This window comes from Scyliorhinus canicula, chromosome 3, assembly GCF_902713615.1.
Source record: "Scyliorhinus canicula chromosome 3, sScyCan1.1, whole genome shotgun sequence".
Taxonomy (NCBI): domain Eukaryota; kingdom Metazoa; phylum Chordata; class Chondrichthyes; order Carcharhiniformes; family Scyliorhinidae; genus Scyliorhinus; species Scyliorhinus canicula.
The window spans coordinates 209,058,164-209,082,647 of record NC_052148.1 but is presented as its reverse complement, the minus strand read 5'-3'; the positions used below and the strand labels follow the sequence as shown (position 1 = coordinate 209,082,647).

Below are 24,484 nucleotides of genomic sequence, written 5' to 3'. Positions count from 1 at the left end.
CCACCCCAGTCCAATGCCGGCATCTCCACATCATGGCTACATTATGAGCTCAGTTGCCAATTAGGTAACTATTGCTCCTTGAGATACCCACTAGGATGTGGCCAACAAGGAAATTCTGGCTGACGATAGAAATCAAGATAAACATATTTGTGAAGTTACTGGAATCTGCAGTATCACAAGTAATAATATAATTCATATCAAGTTTTTAATAAACATATTTACAAATAGTCAGATACTTCATGCATTATATAAAATGGTGGATTTAAATATGCCTTTTCAACTATAGATCTAGCAGTTATCTTCTCAAACAGAATCCTTTCAGTTAACCTTGCAATATCATGTTACATGATAAAAGTGCAGTCAAAATAGACTGTTCAGACAAATTGAAGCATTATTATAACAATGCTAACAAAAACAGACCACATACCAAAAATACAAGTTTACAGTATCCAAGTATGGTTGGTCAGAATTTCCTGTCAAAATAATGACAAGGATAATTGTTGTCATGTTACTTATGCACAAATAATGCAGCTACTTTAGAGGAGGGACTGATACGCAGTTAAAAGTGAATATCCAGACGGCAGCATGGTGGCGCAGTGAGTTAGCACTGCGGCCTCACGGCACCGAGGTCCCAGGTTCGATCCTGGCTCTGGGTCACTGTCCATGTGGAGTTTGCACATTCTCCCCGTGTTTGCGTGGGTTTCGCCCCCACAACCCAAAGATGTGCAGGGTAGGTAAATTGGCCATGCTAACTTGCCCCTTAATTGGAAAAAAATGAATTGGGTACACTAAATTTAAAAAAAAGTGAATATCCAAAATTGATGAGAGAGTGGTACTACTGTTCTCTTACAAAAACAGTAGCTCACTGTCAGCCATTTTGTTTTGTTGACCTTGCCACAGAAAGCTAAGCCTAGTCATTACCTTCTTAAATATCCTTTTAATCTAGTTATAAAGCAGCAATGAGTGTAAATCAAACTCCCTGGCAATGTGAATTACCCCTTCAGCTATGATTTTTTCGGTGAGATTTTGTATTTATAATTTCTTATTTTTCCTTTTTGCTCCCCTTTAGTTGAATCGTTCTGGGCCTGGTCTGACATTGAATTCACTGCCTTCTTCATACAGTCCTGTGCTTATTTCCCAATCCTAAAATCTTAAAGTGGTCTGTTGGTGCCCTAAGCATTCAGGTTCCAGTGTCCCTCACTGCGTTGTGAACGGTTCACACTTTCAGCAACTTAGTGGACAAACGTGTTTGGAGTTGAAGGATTCAGGGGAAAGTCTAATTAATAGCAAATGTCATTAGACATGATCCTACTGCAAATTCTGGCCCCGTATCTTACTTTTGAAAAAAAAAAATAGCATGGTAAAATGTAGTGGGCGGTAGTGGAAAGAGGAAAAACAAAACTCAGATTTCAATTTCTTAAGGCATCCATTTTATTCTTATTCTCTCGATAGTTTTTGATGGTCAACAGAATTTACTGCAAGAAAGTTTGTAGTTACTTCCAAAAAGAAAAGGAGGACAATATCAAATTTAGGTACAAGTCATCAATACAGTACTTAAAAAAAAAATACAGCAAAATAATCAGAGGTAAAAAAGGCACAAATAAGATCACAATCATTGCTGACAATATTTTCAGAATTAAAAGCTTACTCCTTCAATCCAAGGCTCTTACTTTATATCAGTCATTTTATATACACACACATCACAATATTGCATTATTACACACAGTTGAAACGTTTACAGTGCAGCAGTCAATGTGGCATTGCACAAGATGAGCAAGATGAAATGTGCAGAACCTTGGCCGGATCCCTTTGAGAGTACGGTGTTCAGTTTGAGGGATATATTGGCCTTGAGGCAGGTGTGGTGCAGATTCGCCAAAACGGCGAGAACAGGTTACATAGACTCAAGGGAACACAAGCCAAGTTTACAAAATTAAGATGTGATATGACGGAGATGTTTCAAATGTGAATTGGATTCAATAGTATAGATGTAAAAAAAAAAAATTCCCAAAGGGATATTATGTTAAAATTAAAGCCGACATACACAAAGGAAATAAGAACTGTTTCAGGCAAAAAGTTGTAGAAATCTGGAATTCACTTCCTCAATAATTGGTGGATGCTGGAACAATTGGAGCCTTCTGGATTGTGATAGATTTTTGATAGGCAAGAGTATCTAAGATATGGAACTAAGCTGGATAAAATGAAGTTAAGTTACAGATTAGACATGATCTAACCAGATCTGGATGGTGGAGAAGGCTTGAAGGGCTGAATGGTGCCTGTTCTTATGTTCCCAAGTACAGTATTCAATTTCAGGTGGATTATCGGATGGGGATTATACAATTCCGTTGAGAAAGAGAGTAAAAGAGAGGAATAGAATGGGGAAAAGAAAGTGATAGTGGAGCAGAGATTAGGCCAGAATGGGGAGTAAAGATGGGGCTAGAATTTCAATGTGCAAATGGAACCAACCAAAACAAAATTTCAACAGGGAATGAAGGAGGTGCAGGAGAGCAGTGAGTGGGTGGTGGTGTTGGGGGTGAAGGAAAACAATATTTCAGGCAAAGGAGGTTGGTCAAAAAAATACCACTTGATTACAAGTAACCAGACTACAAGTAAACCCACAGAAACTGTAGGTTTTGGAAGTAGGCCCATAATTACCCAGCAGTTGAGGTACAATGCACTTTTATATAACCAGTAACCACAGAAAGACCTGCAAAAATACAGCAGCAATGTGTGACCATGTGTGTGACTGGGTTGGCATTTAAGGGCGATTCTAACCTTGGCTGATTGGGATGAAAAAGTTCTCATATTAGGATTGGGCTGTTTTAAACTAAACCTACAATAATCACAGTGATCACGATTACAAAAAAATACTTGCTTGACAACACATGGTACTGAGAAATAATATATAGATAAACAAGTTGATGCAGAGCAGCCTGATATAACAGCATGTACATTCAAATCATCAGTACGGAATATATTGGACCATTCTCCATACTGGTCATCATAGAAAAGTCAGAGGAAAACAGTACATAACAGAGTGGGTATGTAAACAGATAAAACAATGAGCGATGGTAAACACATCATTATTGCACAAATAGGATCAGCTTCATCATTTATAAGGCAGAATTAAATTTCCTATGTTTTGCTGTTGATCCATTGAGTTTCGTTTCATATGTCACTGTATGATAAGAGCATACATGACCGAAAATGCATGCATCGCATACACAAATTAAATCAACTCATTGACTTGAGTTCCAAGTTTTATAAATTACCACTGCTGCAAAGAGAAAATACTTTTTCAAAGGCGGTGAAAATCAAATACAGTTGAGATGCACTGGTGTTCAAATGATATTCCAATTTGCAGTCGACAGCAGAGCTTTTGAGCAAATCACCACCAAAGGTAAAGTGTAAAATGAAAAAGTCAAAGTACTTGTTGATAATAAAAACTGAACAAATATCATAGTTTACTTCTTTAAGAATTCATGTTTTACCCCAAACCAGTTGGTACAAACAAGAAAATGAAAACATATCAATTCCATCAAGTCCAGTGATCTCAGTTTAAGTGTAATAAAGATTTATTAACATTAAAATACTGACAAGTAAATCATAATGGCTAAAATATATATTTATAAAGAATCGGAATGATAAATTGAAATGATCAAGAATGTGGACAAAAAACTTCTGCAAAGTAATCCAGTTTAAGGAAGGTTCTCTCTCATGGCTGAGCCTTCAGGATGTCTGTGAAAGCTGTCCTGTAAGTTCACACCCAATACTTATAAATGATTATTAATCAAAGTGGCTCAAAACTATGCAACTGCTGACATTAACACAGCAATGAGGTTACTGTGAAAGTCCCCAAGTCGCCACACTCCGGTACCTGTTCGGATACACAGGGGGAGAATTCAGAACGTCCAATGGGACTTGTGGGAGGAAACCGGAGCACCCGGAGGAAACCCACGCAGACACGGGGAGAACGTGCAGACTCCGCACAGACAGTGACCCAAGCCGGGATTCAAACATGGGACCCAACCTACTTGTGATAATAGCAAAGATGATTTATTTAGTTTAAATACAGCTTTAAGCATCATCAAGGTGCATTATTATTGAGCTGGAACACAATGCACACTGTCTTAAGACATAAAAAAGGCAATGCAAATTTTAGTAGTCTGATTGGTCAGCATTGGCAATGACATTATTCCCCATTTAATTTTGTACTGTAAACGTTTTATTTGGTTTGATGAATTTATAGGACAATAGTCAAATAGGAAGAGATGTCAGGACCCCAGCGGTTGGAATTCCTACCTCCAGATCTCAAACGTTTGTGGAGTTATAGCATCAGAGACCAGGGTTTGATTCTGGCCTTGGGTGACCGTCTTTGTGGAGTTTGTACATTCTCCCAGTGTCTCTGTTACTTCTGGGTGCTCCGGTTTCCTCCCACAGTGCAAAGATGTGTAGGTCAGGTGGATTGGCCGTGCTAAATTACTCCAAAGGCGTGCAGGTTAGATGGGGTTACAGGGTTGGGGGCGGGTGAGTGGACCAGACTGGGGTGCTCTTTCAGAGGGTTGGTGCAAACTCAATGGGCTGAATGGCCTCCTACTGCACTGTAGGGATTCTACAGAATCTAAACTTGACACCAGTACAGTCCAAATAATACCATTTACAGCAGGAAATGACTCAGTGGAGACTTAGCAGAAGCCCAGGACAGACAAATCAATACGCCTGGCCCGAATCAGAAACTTGGAAAGAGGACTAGTCAGTGGTGTGTGACACACTGGTTGGCTTCAGTTCATCTTATCTTCTAATTTTTCTTGGTTGTTTAACACTGCATAGTGTGTGTTGAACTGGGAGTCAGTTCCAAAGATTTTGTCCCAATAGGTAAAGGTTGAAGCATAGTTTCCAATAAAGTTCATGTGGTGGAAGTCATGGAACCGAGCTCCAGCGTAAAATGGAATCAGATGCAAGGGATTCATAGGAAGGTCATAACCACTGGAGGCAAGAAATTCAAAATATTAAAATAACATTAATTAAGGTTGACAGAGTATCAATACTAGAAAAAAATTAGCTACAATAATGGCCTAGATCAGCAAAGTGAAGGCATTCATCATTAACTGCATGAAGAGGTACGACCCTACCTTGGTTGTAAGCAGCAACAGAACCTGCTTTCCTGTGTGCAGCATGGGTCCCCCAGCAAGGTCACTGCAGAGATCTAGCAGCGCAGCCCACTGCCAGCAGAGTCACAGCCTAGTTAGCATCACCAGCTGAAGACATGCCACTTGAAGACATGTTCAACTCAATGACAGGCAAGTGTTCTTTGACTCTCTGGAATTTCTTATTTGATGGTGGCAATGTAGTAATGTACAAGTTTTCATTACAGCTACCACCCTTCTCCTCACCCCCACCAACCACCCCAGCTCTGTGCCTGCTTGAAACAGCCATAAAAATTCTTACGTAGAAATCTGTGTACCTCCTGAGCAATCAGCACAAGTCCCACATGACAAGTCCCAGTGCAACCATTAGTGTGGGCTCCTCTGCGGCCCATTCAGGCACACCACAACCTCCAGATCCTAGTCTAAGTGGGGTCCCTGGAAGTTGCGGCCCTCGATAAAGGCAAATCTCTGTGTTTTCAGCTTTTGGGACAAGAGCCAGGGCAAACGTCCGTTTTTTAAAAAAAAAGAATAATGAAAGAAAAGCTAGCACATTCGTTTAAGTTAACTTGTTTAACCAAAGGAGGGACAGATCATGACAAATTCAGGCCAGTGCTGAGCCTCCTAATAGCTCTATACGGGCACCTATGACACCACCACCTGCTCAAGGAAAACTAGGGATTTGTTGGCCAAGCCAGTGGCACTAATATTCTACAGCCATTTTTTTTAAAAGTCTGAAGACATGAGCTTTTCCCATGGGTTCATAATTATACATTAGAATGGACTGAGAACGATGCACAATTAATGGACACAAAATAAACAGACATTTTCAGGATGGCAGGAGTAGCCAATGTAATGCCACAAGCATCAATAGCCTTAGCTATTTACAATCCACATCAGTAACTTTGACGAGAGGACCAAGAATATTATATCCAAGCTTATTAACGATACAAAACTGGTGAGAAAGTAAGCTGCGACAAGGACATAAAGGTTGCAAAGAGAGGTTAAGGCGATTGGACAAAAAGGTGGCAAATGAAATAGAATTTGGCAATGTGTGAAATGATCCACTTTAGTGGAAATGAAAGGAAAACAGAAATAGGTGCAGTTTTAGCTCCAAGAAAGATTATTATTTGCAATGGGGGTGGGGGGTGGGCTGCAAAAGAGGTTCACTATTCACCATTTCTTTCAGCACATTTTAATTGATAACAACAGTAACTGTTCCTTAAATGGGTAAAGCCATTCCAATCTTTTGCTTGTAATTTGTTGACTTGAGTTTTAATCAGCTAAATTGCTTCACCTCTACAAAATATTCAGGCCTACCTATGAACATCAATGGTTTCCAGCAGGCGGAAAGCGACCCACGCCCACAGCAGCATCACGTGGTTACAGAAGGTCATGATTCCAATGAAGAAGCCTGCTCCAAGAATAATGGTCTCCAACGGATGAGCATATTCAGCTTGCATGCCAAATGGAGACTAGAAGAAAACACTTCAATAAATATAGCATAGTACAATTTATGGTAAAATTGCACTTTTGTAACCTGGTCCTTGGCAGTTATTGGTTGGGCCATTGCAAAGTGCTGTGATTTTTTTTTTTGTACTACAGGTAAGGTAGTAAGGAGTGTACCTCAGCCAGAATGAGGCTCAAACCCCAGTGGTTTTGGCATTAATCTCTCCAGAAACTAGGTGTCCAGCTGGGTTAGCCAACCATGTCTCTCCCCCCCACCCCCGTCAACATCAGAACAAGTAAAAAGAGGATATTTGTAGTATTCGATATTCTGGTAGCACAGTGGTGCAGTAGTTACCACTGCTGCCTCATGGCACCGAGGACCCAGGTTCGATTCCAGTCCCGAATCACTGTCCATATGGAGTTTGCACATTCTCCCCCAGTCTGTGTCGGTCTCACCCCCACAACCCAAAACAACGTGAAGGGTAAAAGCAAATTACTTTAGCTCTTTTCTCTCCCTGCAGATGCTGCCAGACGTGCTGAGATTTTCCAGCATTTTTTCTTACAATGTGAAGGGTAGGTGGATTGACCATGCTAAATTGCCCCTTAATTGGGGGGGGGGGGGAACATAATTGGGTATTCTAATAAAAAAAATTCAATATTTTCTGAAACTATCCTTCAAATAAACAAGAAAGTGGCTCATTACAACTTCTCAAGGGAGTGGTCAATCAACATTGGCCTGGTCAGTAATGACCACGATCGACGCACAAAAGGAGAGAACATTAAAAGGTGCTATGTGATTTTCTTTTCTAAACAAAACAAAAGATTTAATCAATTTCAAAGACGGAATTCCATTTTTTTTAAATTTAAAAACACAATCATACAGAAGTATCAGATGAAATTAAACACAATCAGCAAAATGCTGATGAATCAACATCAAGAACGTAATCTCGCAAATTGAAGTCCAAAATTAGACTGGAAAAAGGGGCCGAATTCTTCTGTTTTAAGACTAAGGGTGGATCCGGTGGCACCTTGCCCACTGGCCAAAATGGTGGGATGCTGTGCCTGGAGGAAATGAGAGTTCTCCTCCTACTCTACTGGCAGGCAGGCCGGAAGATTAGCCTGCCCCTCCTCTCTCTCTCTCCCCTCCCCCCCCCCCCCCCCCCCCCCCCCTCCTCAGTCAGCTGGTGAGCTCAAAGAACCTGGCACCATTTTAACATACAAGTCCAGCACACTCATTTCACTCTCTCCAGTCCAACTGTATTCACCAGATCGTGAGAGGCGCCCAGGACCAAGTTGGACCTTTACCCACCACATCTGGAGTCTTCATCCAACCCCTGCCAGAAAACTAATTTGACCCCATTGTTTGTGAGCTTTTATTACAATCCCCCGTCACCACACATTCCAACCCCCCCACCCCCCCTAGTCACACCAGTGGGAAGGAGACCCCTGTATTCCCCAACCCCAGGTACTGTTTTGAACCGACACAGCGGGATCCATGGATCCAGTAGCACAATGCTGGCCATGAAGACCAGTTTGGCATCGAGATGAGAGGGCAGGAACTAGTCGGCCCCGGCAGAGTGATATACAGCAAATCAGCGCAGCACTATGGCAGAAAGGTTGTACTCACATTGAAGTCTCTTGCGAACTGAGTCCCGCCTTAAGCATGCTACACTTTAGCAATGGGATTTTCGAACAAAGTAATTGCACATTGTTGTGACACAAGATTGGAAGGCCCGAGGGGATTCTCCGCTCCTGCCAGTCACCAAACTTACTGGGAGAATTCCACCAAGAAGTTGCACCCATTACAAATTAGTACAACTACATTTTAGAGTAACTGGAGTCAACTACATTTTAGAGTAACTGGAGTCGTACGGGTTGCATGGAAAATTCTGAAGATTAAGAGGGCAACTTACTCATACTTATAGCACTTTAGTCAAAGTGCACGCAATTTCCAAAAGAAAAAATAGTACACTTGGAACTTACTGTGAAATCATGATGCACTTTGTGAATATATTTGTAGATTCTCCTATGATGCAACAGTCTGTGCAAGAAATAATGCCAGGTATCCTCAATAACTGCACAACCGAAGCACTGCGAGAGCAGCATGTACCTGGTAATTCATAGGGTATAGTTAGGAGCAGGAGCATGTGCCTCCAATTAACATGTTTGCATATTGCTGGCATCATTCAATTTGAAAGCTTAGAAGAATCGTGGAAAAGATTAAGTAATGATGTAATTACATGCATCATACTGATAACATCCTTGTGTACATCTTTATGTACAATCCAAGACTAAGGCATCTGCAAATTCTTTTTAAAGTCTTAACATATTAGATTATTAATCATTTGAGGGAAGCATGGCTTTTTGAAATTCAATTCTTTGCGGCCAGGATAAGGAGGCTGGATCTAGAAAACAAATCTCAGGCTGTAGACTAAGGAGTGGTGGAGCCCATTCGTCAAGGGAGGCGAAGTGAACCTGAAAACCTTCCTGCAATTTCACCACCGCCCTTCTTCAACAAGGTTTTCATAGGAGTTAACTACAGGTCATGTGGTTAAGCACATCACTGGTTGTGTTTAAAGCGGCAATGGACCAATGGAGGTTTACATAGAAGACACATCCCACACCCCGAGAATACAACACAGATCGAGAGAGTGTTGCAGTGACAGTTTTTCAGAACGAGACGTTAAACCAAGGGACTATCTGCCCCGGCTGGTGAATCTAAAAAATTTATCGGCACCATTCAAAGAGTAAGGTAATTCTTCCTTGTGCCTTGGCCAACATTCATCCTTCAATCAATACCACTGAAACAGATCATCTGATCTTTTTTCCTTCATTGGTGTTTTTAGGTCCTTGCCGTGTTCAAATTGATTGCCATCTTCCCTACACTGCAACAGTTATTAAAATTCAATAATATTAACTGGCTGCAAAGGTCTTGGGAGTCCCGAGTTCATGAGAGGCCTATAATCCTTCAGCACTCTTTTTTTTTTTTTTAAAAGAGAAAAGTCCCAAGTAATGTTTCCCAAATAACACAGCAGGTATTCTAATAAAGCAAATGAAAGTCATTTTTGAATTTAAAGAGAGGGGTACAACTAAAAGAAACTCTCTCCAACCACCAAAGGTACAGCAAATAGAATACAAAAGTACCATCTTGGCATAGAATTCCAGGTGTAAGGGATGTTGAAGTATTCAGTGAAATAATAGGTGCCACAGATCATGGGTAACTGGATACAGAAATGATTGAAGAGCAGCACCTTGAAACATTTCCATTGTTTTTCCCAAGTTTCTGGTTTGTCCTGGAAGGAAAAGAAACATATACAACATAGAAAACAATCTGAATCACAATAAATCTCTCGCACGAAGAAAAATTTGCATTAAAATATAAACAACCTTTGGTGGCTGTTAGCCCAAGTAATCCCCTGGCAAAATTCTATTGCACACTAGGTAACTAATGTCACCTGACGAAATGGACAGCACATGAAATCCCTCCAGGGATCGAGTTATCACCCTTATCGTAAAAAAAAAAGTGTTTCTAAATATATTGCCTCTGGATTTTACAGCAATGAGATATTATATGAACACAAATATTAAAACTAGCTACATGCAGGCTACATCAACGTAAAGATGCAGAGAAAATGTTTCCAATTGTAGGAATCCACAACTACACAAGATAGCCATGAATAAATCGAATAAGGAATTCAGGAGAAATGTCTTTGCCCAGCGTGTGGAACTTGCGACTCCAGTTCAAATCACCAGTCTGGGCAAGGGTTGCTGAATATTACTGTTGTCTGTCCAACATTAGGTCTTCAATGGGTTGAAATTTTATGTGAGTCAATGTTTGCAAAACTGACGCCATCAGTTTAGCTGCGATATGCTTGTGCATACTTCTGGCCCCATCAAACATCTTAGGTTGGTGATTGTGCACCTGCTCAGTGTTGTATTTGATTACGTGCAAAGCTTTAAATCCCATATTCAGTCCACCTTTTTCACATCTCCAGAATACAAACCACATTTGCCTCATGGTTTTATTTCCGTTATGATTTTCTTCAGGAGTGTTCCATTTCTTTCATGAATTTAGCTAATCCAAAACTCTGCAGTTCAAGCCTCTCCTGCTCAAAGTTCCAAATACCCATTGCCCCACTCTCCTCCAGGCTCCACTAGCCCCAATCAATCAACATAAAGATCCTGGTCATTTCCAATAAATTCCTATGGGAAATCTCCAGCCACTTCAGCTCTAATTCTGATCAACACAGAGTTCTCTTACTCTGAAAAATGTCAATCTTTCACCACTACTGTTGGTTTGGGTAACATTTTCTGCTCTCCAGAATTCTTTCAAAAGCATTTTGCCTTGCAAACTCATGAGCTGCTCTTAAAAGTCTGCCAAGATCCCACCTCAGACTCAATTCTTGCTTTCACCTTTAAAAAGCACTGTGACAAGTGTTTTAAGTTGCAATTGTGGGTGGGCGTGTCTACAAGGTATTATTGTATGGGGAGCGGGCAGCACAGTGGCTAGCACAGCCGCTTCACGGCGGCAAGGTCCCAGGTTCGATCCCAGCTCTGGGTCACTGTCCGTGTGGAGTTTGCACATTCTCCCGTGTTTGCGTGGGTTTTGCCCCCACAACCCAAAGATGTGCAGGATAGGTGAATTGACCACACTAAATTGCCCCTTAATTGGATAAAACAAATTATTGTATGGGGAGGTAGGTAAGGAGGGAGTAAATTATAACACATTAACAGATAACTAAACCAAGGATATAGCACAGAAGAAGGAATATATGGATATTAAGGCATTGCACAACTAAGAAACAAAACATCAGAATGACAAAATCAGTGAATGACTAAAGCATTACCCATAAATCATATAGGCTCACTAATCTCCCCAGAGTTTTCTATTGCACCACCTCTAGCGTTTAGTACATCCTGCACTTTCCATCCCCCTGCTGGTGGCTGTATCTTTAACCATCTTGCCCCACACTCCGAAATTCCTTCTTACACATTTTTGCCATTTCTTTTAAAACCCTCTTCTGTGACTATGTATTTAGTAAGAAGTCTTACAACACCAGGTTAAAGTCTAACAAGTTTGTTTCGAATTACTAGCTTGCGGAGCACTGCTCCTTCTTCCGATTCCTCTTCATTCACCTGAGGAAGGAGCTGTGCTCCGAAAGCTAGTGATTCGAAACAAACCTGTTGAACTTTAATCAGGTCTTGTAAGACTTCTTACTGTGCCCACCCCAGTCCAACACCAGCATCTCCACATTATGTATTTAGTATCACAGCCAAGATGATAACGGCACATTAAAATAGGTGCTATTAGTTTAAAACTCCTCTTCCTGCAATAGAAACAAACAAGGTGCGAACTAGAATCCAGGCGCTAACCATGCTCCACATTGACTAATGTGAAGTTAGTCTGTGCACATTCCAACCATCCCAGATAAGAGCCCTACCGCCTGCTCCTGCTTCTCTGGCAATAGCTAAATGAAAGTTTGGGGCAGCAGAAAATAGGTGCACACTGCCACATGTAGCAAAATTAGGGAACATCTCAGTGGGAGATAGCAGGGCAGTAGCATTAATTTTGGATTGTTCGACCAAAAAGCTGGTGCAAGCACAATGGGCCAAACTGCTTCGCCCTGTGCTATAAAGTGCATTTTGCTATTGCAAATTGTAAATGCTAACAGATTGTGGAGTGCAAACCACATATGCCATATACTACTATTTGCACAAATTGAGATTGTTTCAAAACATGCTTGGTTCTTAAACGTGAGAAATTAATGGTTGCAGAATGAAACTGAAGCTCCACGTGCACAAGAGGACTAGAAAGCTCGATCACTTGGGTCGAATGGCCTGGTTTGGTGATGTAGATTCCATGTAATTCCACATTGGACCAAGAAAGTTCAAATTGATAAGATTGGCAGATAAGCAGTGTGGATTTGATTTAATGGAGAAAAATTAGAGATGTAGACTCAAAAAACTTTTACCATTGAATTGTACGTATTAGAAATGGCATTCTTCATGGCATTGGAATGCACTATATTGTTGTATTACTTTAATACTAAAAAAGGTATAATACTAAAAAGGTATAATGACATCAAAAAGCTATTGTAAAGACATACATGATTGTGGAGCCATATAAATAATGCCTAAATGTTCTATTTCCCAAAGTATTTATCAAATATATAATGTGACACAGAACATAAAACATAAACTCCCTTTATCCTTATTGTAACTTTTGTTTGTGGGGCGGGGGGGGGGGGGGGGGGGGGGGGGGTGTGTGAAAAGTACGCAATGAAAAGATATTCTATCACAATGGCAAAATCTGCCACAGACTATATTTGGGCAGCAGAGCAGCACTGTGGTTAGCACAGAAGCTTCACAGCCCCAGGGCCCCAGGTTCGATTCCCGGCTTGGGTCACTGTGCGTCGTCTGCGCACTCACCCAGTGTCTGCGCGGGTTTCCTCCGGGTGCTCCGGTTTCCTCCCACAATCCAAAAATGTGCAGATTAGGTGGATTGGCCATGCTAAAATGCCTTTAGTGTCGAAGAAGGTTGGGTGGGGTTATTGGGTTACAGGGATAGGGTGAAGGTGTGGGCATTAAATGGGATGCATTTACTAAGGGCTGGTGCAGACTCGATGGGCTGAATGGCCTCCTTCTGCACTGTAAATTCTATGATTCTATGAACTAAACAATGAAATTAACAATAGAAGATGGTGTATAGGCCCACTTTGTGTTACAAAACGCAGATAACAGAACATGATAAGACGGTATTGCACCATCATCTTTCCAACAGCACAAAATCACACGATCTGACCAACATAAAGTGAGCTGTTAAAGACTTTGACATTATTGTGTGTGTTTGGACACACACAACTACAGCAATCACACCTAATTTCTGTCAACAACATCAAACAATGATGCCGTTGGGTTGCACGTGGGGAAGGGGTTTGTTTTTAAGTAAACGAAGACTAATTGAATTCTAAAGTGGCACAGCAGAAACGTGTTCAGCAAGTTACGTACGGGAGGCTCTTTTACCTGCTGGATTTTGTACTTCTGCATGCAAGGTATGAACTGAAAGATGAACCCAGGCAAACAGAAGAGGAAATAAACGAGTTCGTGAACAAGTAACGAACCCCAGGTTGCAATCTGAAACTTGGTATAATTGCTCAACATGTAATTCCAGGCGCTGCGGAAAGGTGCCTGCAGCGGGTTCACAGGAAGCCTCGAGTCCACATACCCCACAACCAGGTAGGCTGAGCTCAGGATGCCATCGCCACTGATATTCATTGCTGTAATGTTGTTGCTGTGCCAACGTGCGGGATTGAGTTACTCCCGCTGCACTCAAGGCGCTGGTCCTGGAGCCGCTCCCGCTGCATTCAATCCCCCTGTCCTGGGGCTCTCTCGCTACATTCGGTTCCCCCGATGCGGTCGCCGGACCTGAAGTTACACTCGGTTCTTACCGGTCCTGCAACGCGTTGCTGCTCGTCCAGCTGTATGGACATTCCATCTCAGCTGTATCAACATTCCATCCTATCAGCTGTTTCCTCAGGATCCGCTGCCCATTGGCCGCCATAAGCAGAGCGTTCCGACGTCAGAATGGAACGCCTGCCGTTGATTGGCCGAACGGGTGGACTGAGGTCGCGAGACCGGAAGCAGGAACCAATAGCGAATGGAAAATTCCAGGCAGTGGGAAATAGGAACAGGCCATTCAGCCCCTCGACCCTGTTCTACCATTCATTGATTTGTATCTTAATTTGATCTTCCCTGCCTTGCTACAATAATCCTTTTTTACTCATGTCCAAGTAAAATCCATTTACCTAGTTTTAAGATTATGTAACTTCCCCCACCTCGGGCTCTCACCAGTAGAAAAAGATTCATTCTACTCGGATCAGTTCCTTTTGAAAACCCTTAATATCCAGGGAAAACAAGTCTTATTCCTATCATTCCTCAATCTAACACTCCGCCCCCGCCCCCAGGTAACATTCTGGTATCTGCTTTGCGCTACTTCCAAAGCCAGTAGTATTCCAGATGGCCTAATCAGGGCTTTGCACCATGTCCAAAACTGAACGTCCCCCACCACACTTGGGATTCTAGCTCTTTAGTTCTAAAGACGAATATTCCGCTAAGCTTTTGACTCTTTGTATGTGGCACTATATTTTAGGGATTTTCATACATGGATCCCACAAATCTCTTTGGATCTCTAGTGTTCCTAACTTATCATTTCAATTCTGCTCTGGCCCAAAATGGATCACTTCACACTCGTCTTCATTGAAACCCATCTGCCCCAGTTTTGTACCCTCGATTTATCAATGTCTTTGTAATTTTATGCTCCAGGCTATACTACTCATGGTGCCATCAATCTTTAGATAAACCTTTCCAGAATTCAGAAGCATTTCTGGAATCTAATCGATTGTTCACGTTATCTGCAAATGCTGTTAGGTTTGTCTTAATGAGTTCCCATACTTATGATTTTGCACAAACAGCTGATGTGCAAAAAGTGCTAAGAACTAGAAGGCTACCCCAGAGCAGGTGAAAGGAATCTGGGGTCATTTAAGACGGAAATCCCCCAGGCTCCGCACTGAGCAGTTACACATTCCAGTGACTAACAAGCCTCAGTAGAAATTCCTCATTTTTTCGTCGATGTGAAACCTCTTGGGCGGGATTCTCCGTCGGCCGACATCGGAATCGCAAAACGTGATTGGGCAGAGAATCGGCCGTGACACCAAATTGCAATTCTCCAGTGCCTCCATGCGTTCCACTGCACACAAACGGCGTTGGCATATCATTAGCAGGCCTCCGCGAAACTCCACCTCTGATGGGCCAGCCAAATTCCCAACAGCAAGGTTCACTTGTGCTTTCAAAAATCATGAAAGCAGCGTCATGGCGGCTGAGGGAGAGGGGGTACAGTGTGCTGACAGTTGTGCCGCTGGTGGGGGGGGGGGGGGGGGTCTTCTATCAGGGCCGATGGGAGTAGCCAGGAGGTGGATTTGGAATGAATAGGCATTGAACATCATTGCCGCAGCTGCGCACGCCATTGCCTGCTCACTGTGAACTTAGGGCTACGAATCGTTTGAGTGTCCCCCCAGGGCACTCCCCTCGGTACCCTCTGGCCCTAGCCAATCCATCAGGGGGATGGGTGCACTCCAGCACAACCAGTGCCATCTTGTTGGTTGGGATGAGTGTGTGTGGGGATTGTAATGTGTATATGCAGCTGGTCAGTGTCAATCACAGACCCTGCAAATCCCACACCGTTCTTCAATGGAATCGATTTGTGGCAACAGTGCTAGCCCCTCCACAGTCACTGAATCGGTCCAGGGTCGGTGCCAGTTTTACTGTCAAAGTCCACGAATCCAGCCTCAGCGTTAACAGTCTCAGGAACGGAGAATCCCACCCCTTATTTTTAAATTGATGCCCCAGTTCTACATTCCCAAACAAGGAAAAACAACCTCCCAGCAGCTACCGTCAGAATTTTATACGTTTCAATATCATCTCTCATTCTTTTAAACTCCAATGAACATACACATTGATTTTTCAGACTTTCTTCAGAAGTTAACACCATTCTATGCCAGAAATCAACTTGGTGAAGCTTTTATGAACTGTCTCCAATGCAAGCATATCCTATCTTAAATAAGGAGACTAGAGCCATATGCAGTACGAGGTGGGATTCACCAATGCAGTGTACAGTTGTAACAAGACTTCTGAGGGGTTATTTTTAAGACTCCAACCTCCTTGCAATAAAGGCTAATGAACCATTTTTCTTCCTGCTTGCTGTACCTGCATGCTAGCTTTTTACACTTCATGTAGAACACCTAGAGCCGTCCGTACTGCAAAATTCTTCAGTCTATCCATTTAGACTAAATGTTAAATGTGGACTGTATAATGTCAGGAAGTTAATGAATGAAATGAAAATGAAAATCGCTTATTGTCACGAGTAGGCTTCAATGAAGTTACTGTGAAAAGCCCCTAGTCGGCACCTGTCCGGGGAGGCTGGTACGGGAATCGAACCGTGCTGCTGGCCTGCTTTAAAAGCCAGCGATTTAGCTCAGTGAGCTAAACCAGCCCCAGCCCCAATGAGGGCTGTAATCCCATTAGAAGTGTTTTAACATTGTTTTCCACTAGACCAGTTTGGCACCTTTTTGGAGTTACCTCTCCCAGTCCCCCAAAGGCAAGAGTTGTTGATTCTCTCTTCCTCTTCCCCCTCCCCCTCCTCCTGGCGAACCCCCCACTCCCTGACTCACCCTCGTCTGGATTGGATCTTCAATCAGAAGCAAAGTTGGAGTACTGATGTGGTAGAAGTGTGAGTTTTGGTGGTGCTGAAGTGCCAAGTTGGGACTGCTACAATCAACGTTCATTTGTTTTTAATGCTCCCGCTGGGGATCGATATTTAATTTCTAACTGCTCTGATAGTTGCAAAGTCAGAACTTGTTGCACTGTTAAGGCAATTCTAATTTATGCATAAGGGGAGGCAGTGGCGGTGGCATACTGGTATTATCCATAGTGGCATTGGACTACTAATCCAGAGACCCAGCGTCATGCTCTGGGGATCATTGCAGATGGTGAAATTTGAATTTAATAAAACCTAGAATTAAAAAGGTGACCAACAAAACCATTGTCAATTGTCATAAACACCCATCTAGTTAACTAATGTCCTTTTGGAAGGAACTAATGTCCTTTAGGAAGGAAACTGGTCATCTTTAGCTGGTTTACATGTAACTCCAGATCCACAGCAATGTGATTAACTCTTAAATGTCCTCGGGGTTCGGGATTAAATACTGGCTCAGCCACCGACATCCACATCCCATGAACAATTAGAAACAAAATATTGTCCAGATGCTTCTGAAATTATTTAATTGTTCGGTTTGTGCTCAGAAAAACAAGCCATTAAGTTAAAGATAAAATTTAAATCATGGAGATAAAAAGGTTATTCCCCAAAGTGTAAAATTGCATTACAGATTTTTGTCTCTAAACTGAACACATTTTGTTGGCCCTTAGCCTTGGTTCTTGACAACTTCGAGTTCTCCAGATTTGCAGAAGGGGACTGTGTTCCTAAAGGAATTAGTTGGACACTTGGCATATAGAAACTCTATTGACACGGATTTCCTAACAGTGTAGCTTGGAGATTACGTTCAAGAACTGTGGGGAGGTTCCTCAAATGTCTGAGATGTGACTGACAGAAAGAAAATAATGCAGTTAAAATGAACAGCATCAGCACTTTAGTAACAGTCTTCACAACATTACACTGTTTACAGAACACGGTAGAAAACAAGATTGACATACGAATGATTAACCAGCTTACATCAAATCCTTCATCTCCAAGTTAACCCTAACATCTTCCAACTTCTAGATAGATGCATCATACTTACACCTGCTCTAAAAAAAATGGAGATTTACAAATCAAACACGATAGAAAGCTTTATTTAAACAATCGGAGTAAAGCAGGAGCAGTTATCACTCTTTACCCTCCCCCACAAAACAAATAAATTTTTCAGTGTTCATATTTCTTACAGCATTTAAGCAGAACACTAAACATAACTGGCAAGTGTTACTCAAAAGAAAAGCAGCAAAATGTAACCAGTACATAATTATACTGTACATGGGCAACACAACATGCAATTCAGGGAAAATGCACATCATTTAATAATGTAAACTTACAACACTACTCTTCATGCCGAGAACAAGTAAACCAAGAGTCAAGGAAAAGTAGGAATGCATTAAAACATGGTCATGATTTAATAGAAACAAAGAACAAATCATACATTTCAAAATCATCCTGCACTCATTTATTAGTTCAATTACTTTAAAATTGGAAATGCATTTAAAAGTTTTGGTACAGACGTTTTCTTTCCTCTTCACAAATGATAACTTAAGTGTTAAACTTTCAATATCTACAAATACTACTACTCTTGATTGGTATTTTTTCAGTACCAAATCAAAAATAAATTAAATATTTAATCAAGTGTTGAAGTGCCACCAACAGCAAGTGGTAGACAAAATTATGGTCCTGTACCAAACTGTAACTGTTGGCAACTTACATATCAATCTCCATAGTTAAACATATGGAACCAATTTATTTGCCACTATACAATTGTAACCATTACTCTGCTTTTCACTGTGAAGCCACTAACTGTAGTGTCCATAACGAAGTGTTGCTTTGTTTCACACGTCACAAGTCACCGACATGTCGGTATTTCTATAGCAGCTTTTGATTTTCAGATCCTATACTTCAAGGCTCCAGTCCAACACTACTCGCTAAAAGCTGTAATGTAGCCCCTTTCCATGTAGTGCTTCTATCAAGTGCAATCATCATAATCTTCTATTCTTGTTGACAAGACATGGTTGTCTGCCTTCTTCCACACTGCTTTAAATGCTTGCTTCTAATGTGATCATCAGAAAAGAAGTGCTAAAAAGTTGAGCTACTTCATGAAATACCATTTCAATGTAGAATCCAAATGTTCAACGTATCCAGCGTACTTTAATCATAAAGGCTTGTCAATTACTGTAACACCTAAAAGAAGAGAGAACATTTTTTTATAGTCCTGTGTGGGGGAGCAGAACAGAAGGTTATTTTAATAGATATGAAATCAACTATAAGCAGTATGTCCTCTTTGCTCGAGCAAGAACAATGCAGGTAAGTCTGGTTGTTCTGGAAAAATTCCTATGGATGGAAACTGGAAAATCTACTTCATCCTGCAGACAAGAAACATGAACTTAATACACAAGTAACGGGTTGGTACTGATACTTTGTGAAATTCACAGCAAACGTTATGCTGCAACATCAGCTCACAAGGAAAGCTATACTCTGCAGAAGTGAGCAGATTGAAAATTGTAAATAAAACCCAAATTATGAGTAAATTCATCTCAAAGCACTTCAAAGACTTTCCTCTCAATTTGTACGATTCTGTATTTTTCTCGCAGTAGATGTTAAATACACTGGTCTATAATCCAGATGTGCCTCAACCTTTTTGAAAAAAATCAAATGAGTGAATTTCCCACGATACTGCCGGTAGCAGGACTGGTTTAGCTCAGTGGGCTAGACAGCTGGTTTGTGATACAGAACAAAGCCAGCAGCACAGGCTCAATTCTCATACCAGCTGAGAATTCTGAATTCTCCCTCTGTGTACCCGAACAGGCGCCGGAATGTGGCGACTAGGAGCTTTTCTCAGTAACTTCATTGCAATGTTAATATAAGCCTACTTGTGACAATAAAGATTATTTACATTCACTATTAGGAGGAAATGGTGGACACCGTCACACAGGAATTGCATTTTGATTTCAATTGAGCTTAACCTAATCATTGCTATGTTCAGATCCACAAACCTTAAGGAACTTCGAAAAACGTCAGTTAAAGCTCCACTAAATTCTTCTCCTTCAAGACTTGTAGGTGTCAGGTATTTATCAAATGTACCATTATTAAAAAGCTTAGATGTCTTAAAATATGTTAATTTTCACACCGTTTAGCTGGTTCTCTTTCATCACTCTCCATCCCTCCCTTCTATCATGTGACATCCTCACTGTTCAAGGGTCGTTTGATCACGGCTTACGCAATGATTTCACTGTGGGGAAGAGGTACCCTCAGCTGTTGCAGGAACACAAACAATGTTGTTGTGCATTATTCTGCACCATACTTGAGCTGACTGAGCCCCCTTTCATTACTGGAAATCTAAAAAACTTCCATATTCTTTGATTAGAGACAGATATGCAGTAACTGTTTAATAAGGGTCATTTCCTCATACAAGTACCTATGTTCTAACTTCCTACTTTTGTCCTCCAAACTACTTTTGCAAACCATCCTTCCACGTACTTTACATTTTGAAAGCCTGCCGTTTACCGTAATGGTATTTTACATCCTTTTCAGCATATTGTCCTATACTGCTTTCTCGTCTCTTTGTATTTGGCTAGAATGAATTCTAATTGTGGTCAACTACATTTTGCTGGTCCAATATGTCTAGATTAAATGTTATTAGGTTATTTCTGTAAATCAAAGATTATCATGCCATGCTAGTAACACTGATCCATAATCTTAAACTTCTACCAATCTAAGCATGCTAGCGTGGGGCAGATGTATATGAAATATTCAGATCAATATGGTTAATAGTTCGGGAGTTGTAGCCCAGAATGACTCAATCTTTTATAGTCACAAGTAAGGATACATTAACACTGCAATGAAGTTATTGTGAAAAGCCCCTCGTTACTACATTCCGGCGCCTGTTCGGGTACACAGAGGGAGAACTCAGAACGCCCAAATTACACAATAGCACGTCTTTTGGGGCTTGTGGGAGGAAACCGGAGCAACCGGAGGAATACCACGCAGACACGGGGAGAATGTGCAGACTCCGCACAGACAGTGATCCAAGCCGAGAATCGAACCTGGGACCCTGGTGCTGTGAAACCATAGTGCTAACCACTATGCTACCATGCTGTCCAAGATTCATCCCTTGTTTGAAACTGTACAGTACGATCAGCTATTTTAATTAGTGAAACAAGCTTAGCATGTTCATAGAAACCAGCTATTAAATAAATCCATGCTACTCAAACCAATTAAACCAAATATCTTCACCAAATGCACTGCCTGAAAAGGTGGTGGTCACAGATTCAATAACTTGCAAAAGGGGACTGGAGACATTTTTGGGCTATGGGGAAAGAGCGGGGGGGGGGGGTCAGACTATTTGAGAGCCAGCACAGGAGTGTCTTTAAGACAGAGACAAATAGGTTCTTGATAAATAAGGGGATCAAGGTTTATGGGGAAAAGGCAGGAGAATGGGGATGAGAAAATTATCAGCCATGATTGAATGGCGGAGCAGACCTGAGTGGCCTAATTCTGCTCCTATGTCTTATGCACAATGGACTGAATGGCCTCCTCTGGCACTTCATCATCAATTATTCAAACTCATTTGGATACCTGATGCACAGGATATATTGAATGAATGTGTGGCTAAAGAGATGGTGTGAGGGGGGAGGGTTTCAGATTCCTGGGGAATTGGGACCAGTTCTGGGGAGATGGGACCAATACAAACTGGAAGGGCTACACCTGGGCAGGACCTGGACTGATGCCCTAGTGAAAGTATTTTCTAGAGTGGTTGGGGAAGGTTTAAACTAAAATGTCAGGGGGATGGGAACCTAAGTAAGGAGTCGGTGGAGGCGGAAACAAGGACAAAAGACAGAAAGGGAATAAGAAAAGTGATAGGCAAGTAAACCAAGGACCAGATTTAAATGGGGCCACGTGAAAAATATTGGGAGCAAGGCAAGTAATGTTAAAAAGACAAGCTTAAAGGCTTTGTGCCTTATTGCGCAGAGCATTCGCAATGAGGCGGATGAACTAATCGCGCAAAAAGACATGGGTATGATATAATCGGGATTATAGCTGCAGAGTGACCAGGGATGGGAACTTAATATACAGAGATATTCAGTATTTAGGAAGGACAGACGAAAAGGAAAATGCTTGGAGTGGCAGTGCTGGTTAAAGAGGAAATTAATGGGGCGGCATGTGGTGCAGTGATTAGCACTGAGACTGCGGCGCTGAGGACCCGGGTTCGAATCCCGGCCCTGGATCACTGTCCGCGTGGAGTTTGCATATTCTCCGCGTGTCTGCGTGGGTTTCACCCCCACAACCCAAAGATGTGCAGGTTAAGTGGATTGGCCACGCTAACTTGCCTCTTAATTGGAAAAGAAAAATAATTGGCTACTCTAAAATTTTTTTTTAAGGAGGAAATTAACACAATAGCGTGGAATGTGACATTGTGGAATCTGTATGGGGAGAGAGGGAAAAAAGGGAATTATAGATCAGTAAGCCTGACATTAGTGGGGAAAATTCTAGAATCCATTATCAACGGTTTTAGAGCAGAGCACCTAGGAAATAGTGGCAAGATCAGACAGAGTCAGCATGGAGTTATGAAGGAGAAATCATGCTTGTCAAATCTTCTGGAATTCTTCAAGGACGCAACTAATAGAGTTTAAAAATTTTAATTTTTGTTTTATATAAAGTACCCAATTCATTTTTTTTCCCAACTGAGGGGCAATTTAGCGTGGTCAATCCACCTACCCTGCACAGACCTGAGGATTGGGAGCAGTTTAGAATTCAGCAAAGAAGGACCAAGGATGGAGTTTTCGCATTCTCCCCGTGTTTGCGTGGGTCTCATCCCCACAACCCTATGATGTGCAGGGTAGGTGAATTGGCCACGCTAAATTGCCCCTTAATTTGAAAAAAAAATTGGGTACTCTTAAATTTATTTTAAAATAGGAACAAGGGATTGATTAAGATAGGGAAAATGGAGTGCGAGAGTAAGCTTGTAGGGAACATTAAAACTGACTGTAAAAGCTTCTATATTCTATAGATACGTGAAGAGAAAACGATTGGTGAAGACAAAAATGTAGGTCCCTTAGTCAGAAACAAGGGAATGTCTAATAGGGGACAAAGAAATGGCGAAGCATCTAAACACATGCTTTGGTTCTGTCTTCACAAATGAGGATTCAAATCAGATATCAGAAATGTTGGTGAATGCAGGAATTAATGTGTCTTTTTCAAATTGGCAGGCCGTGACTAGTGGGATCCTGTGGGTATCGGCTCCAGGGCCCCAGCTATTCATAATATGCATTAATGATTTAGATGAGGGACCAAAATTAATATTTCCAAATTTGCAGATGACACCAAGTTGGGTGTGAGCTTGAGCTGTAATGAGGATACAGAGGTCCTTCAGTGTGATTTGGACAAGTTGAGTGAGTGGGCAAATGAATGGCAGATGGCAGTATAATTTGGAGAAATGAGAGGTTTCCATTTTGGTAGCAAAAACAAGAAGGCAGACTATTATCTCAATGGTGATAAATTAGGAGATGGGAATGTGCAGGGAGACCTAGGTGCCCTCATACACCAGTCACTGAAGGTAAGCATGCAGATATTGCAGGCGGTAAAGAAGACAAATGGTATGTTGGCCTTCATAGCGAGAGAATCAGAGCACAGAAGCAGGGACGTCTTGTTGCAATTAGGCAGGACATTGGTGAGGCCACACCTGAAATATTGTGTGCAGTTTTGGTCTCCTTATCTGAGGAAGGATGTTCTTTCTCTCGAGTGTAGCGAAGGTTTACCAGACTGATTCCTGGGATAATAGGACTGGCACGCACAAGGAGAGATTGAATTGGTTAGGATTGTATTCACTGGAGTTCAGAAGAATGAATGGGGGGGGGAAATCTCATAGAAACCTATAAAATTCTAACAAGACTAGACAGGGTAGATATATGAAGGATGTTCTCGATGGTGAGCGAGTCCAGAACCAGGGGTCACAGTCTGAGGATAGGGGGCAAACCAGAGATGTTTCTTCACCCAGAGAGTGGTCGGCCTGTGGAATTTGTTACCACAGGAAGTAGTTGAGGCCAAAACATTACATGTTTCCAAGAATCTATGTTTTCAAGAAGCAGTTAGATATAGCACTGAAGGCGAAGGGGGATCAAAGGATATGGGGTAAAGCACGATTAGGCTATGAGTTGGATGATCAGCCATAATCATGATGAATTGCAGAGCAGGCTCAAAGGACTGAATGGTCGCCTCCTGCTCCTATTTCTATGTTTCTACATGTCATGGTCTCGCAGTAAATGGTAGATTTTAAATAGTTCCATTTGCAACAGCTCGAGATCAAAGCATCTCCAAGCAAGCTGAAGAGCTGTGAAAGACCCACTCCTGCCAGTGCTGGAAATTCCTGGAACATCAATAGGGGAACTTGCAGCTTTCCTGAGAGATGAGCAGGCACAGTCATTCTGAATAGTAAAGTGGCCCCACAAGTCTCGTCAGATATATATAGAACAAATATTAATTAGAGTTGGTGAGTACATATTTAAAAGTGTAACAGAAGATGATCCCATCCCTTTATCTCCACCATGGTTGTGTCTGGAGTTATTTTTCAGATTGAAGATACAAC

The 24,484-nt window shown here is 41.7% G+C and overlaps 2 protein-coding genes across 5 annotated transcripts in view; both read right to left on the bottom strand.

Moving 5' to 3' along the window:
- Nucleotides 1-1,407: 1,407 nt before the first annotated feature.
- Nucleotides 1,408-14,095, bottom strand: LOC119963266 (methylsterol monooxygenase 1-like). Of its 2 annotated transcripts, none has more exons than XM_038792115.1 (5): nt 13,599-14,095; nt 9,735-9,883; nt 8,574-8,700; nt 6,462-6,616; nt 1,408-4,983 (listed from the first exon to the last, which is right to left on the bottom strand). In XM_038792115.1, exons 1-5 carry the CDS (start codon nt 13,863-13,865, stop codon nt 4,779-4,781), a joined length of 903 nt encoding a protein of 300 aa, XP_038648043.1. In that variant the 5' UTR covers nt 13,866-14,095; the 3' UTR covers nt 1,408-4,778. The 2 variants fall into 2 exon arrangements, with proteins under 2 accessions (XP_038648043.1, XP_038648044.1); XM_038792116.1 differs by having other exon boundaries at nt 13,614-14,095.
- A 3,673-nt stretch (nt 14,096-17,768) lies between these two features.
- Nucleotides 17,769-24,484, bottom strand: part of klhl2 (kelch-like family member 2) — a 129,482-nt gene continuing 122,766 nt past the window's right edge. For all 3 annotated transcript variants that reach the window (XM_038792110.1, XM_038792111.1, XM_038792112.1), the window contains one exon: nt 17,769-19,083. In XM_038792110.1, the coding sequence (XP_038648038.1) occupies nt 19,055-19,083 (29 nt within the window). In that variant the 3' untranslated portion in view covers nt 17,769-19,054. The remainder of the gene's footprint in view (nt 19,084-24,484) is intronic.

Excerpts from the sequence above, each read along its gene's own strand:
- LOC119963266 (XM_038792115.1), bottom strand. The coding sequence starts at position 13,865 with ATGAATATCAGTGGCGATGGCATCCTGAGCTCAGCCTACCTGGTTGTG. Across the intron at positions 8,701-9,734 it reads TGGAATTCTATGCCAAGATG|GTACATGCTGCTCTCGCAGT; the intron begins GTACTTTTGTAT and ends ATGAATTACCAG. Across the intron at positions 6,617-8,573 it reads AAGTGCATCATGATTTCACA|TCTCCATTTGGCATGCAAGC; the intron begins GTAAGTTCCAAG and ends GTTTTCTTCTAG.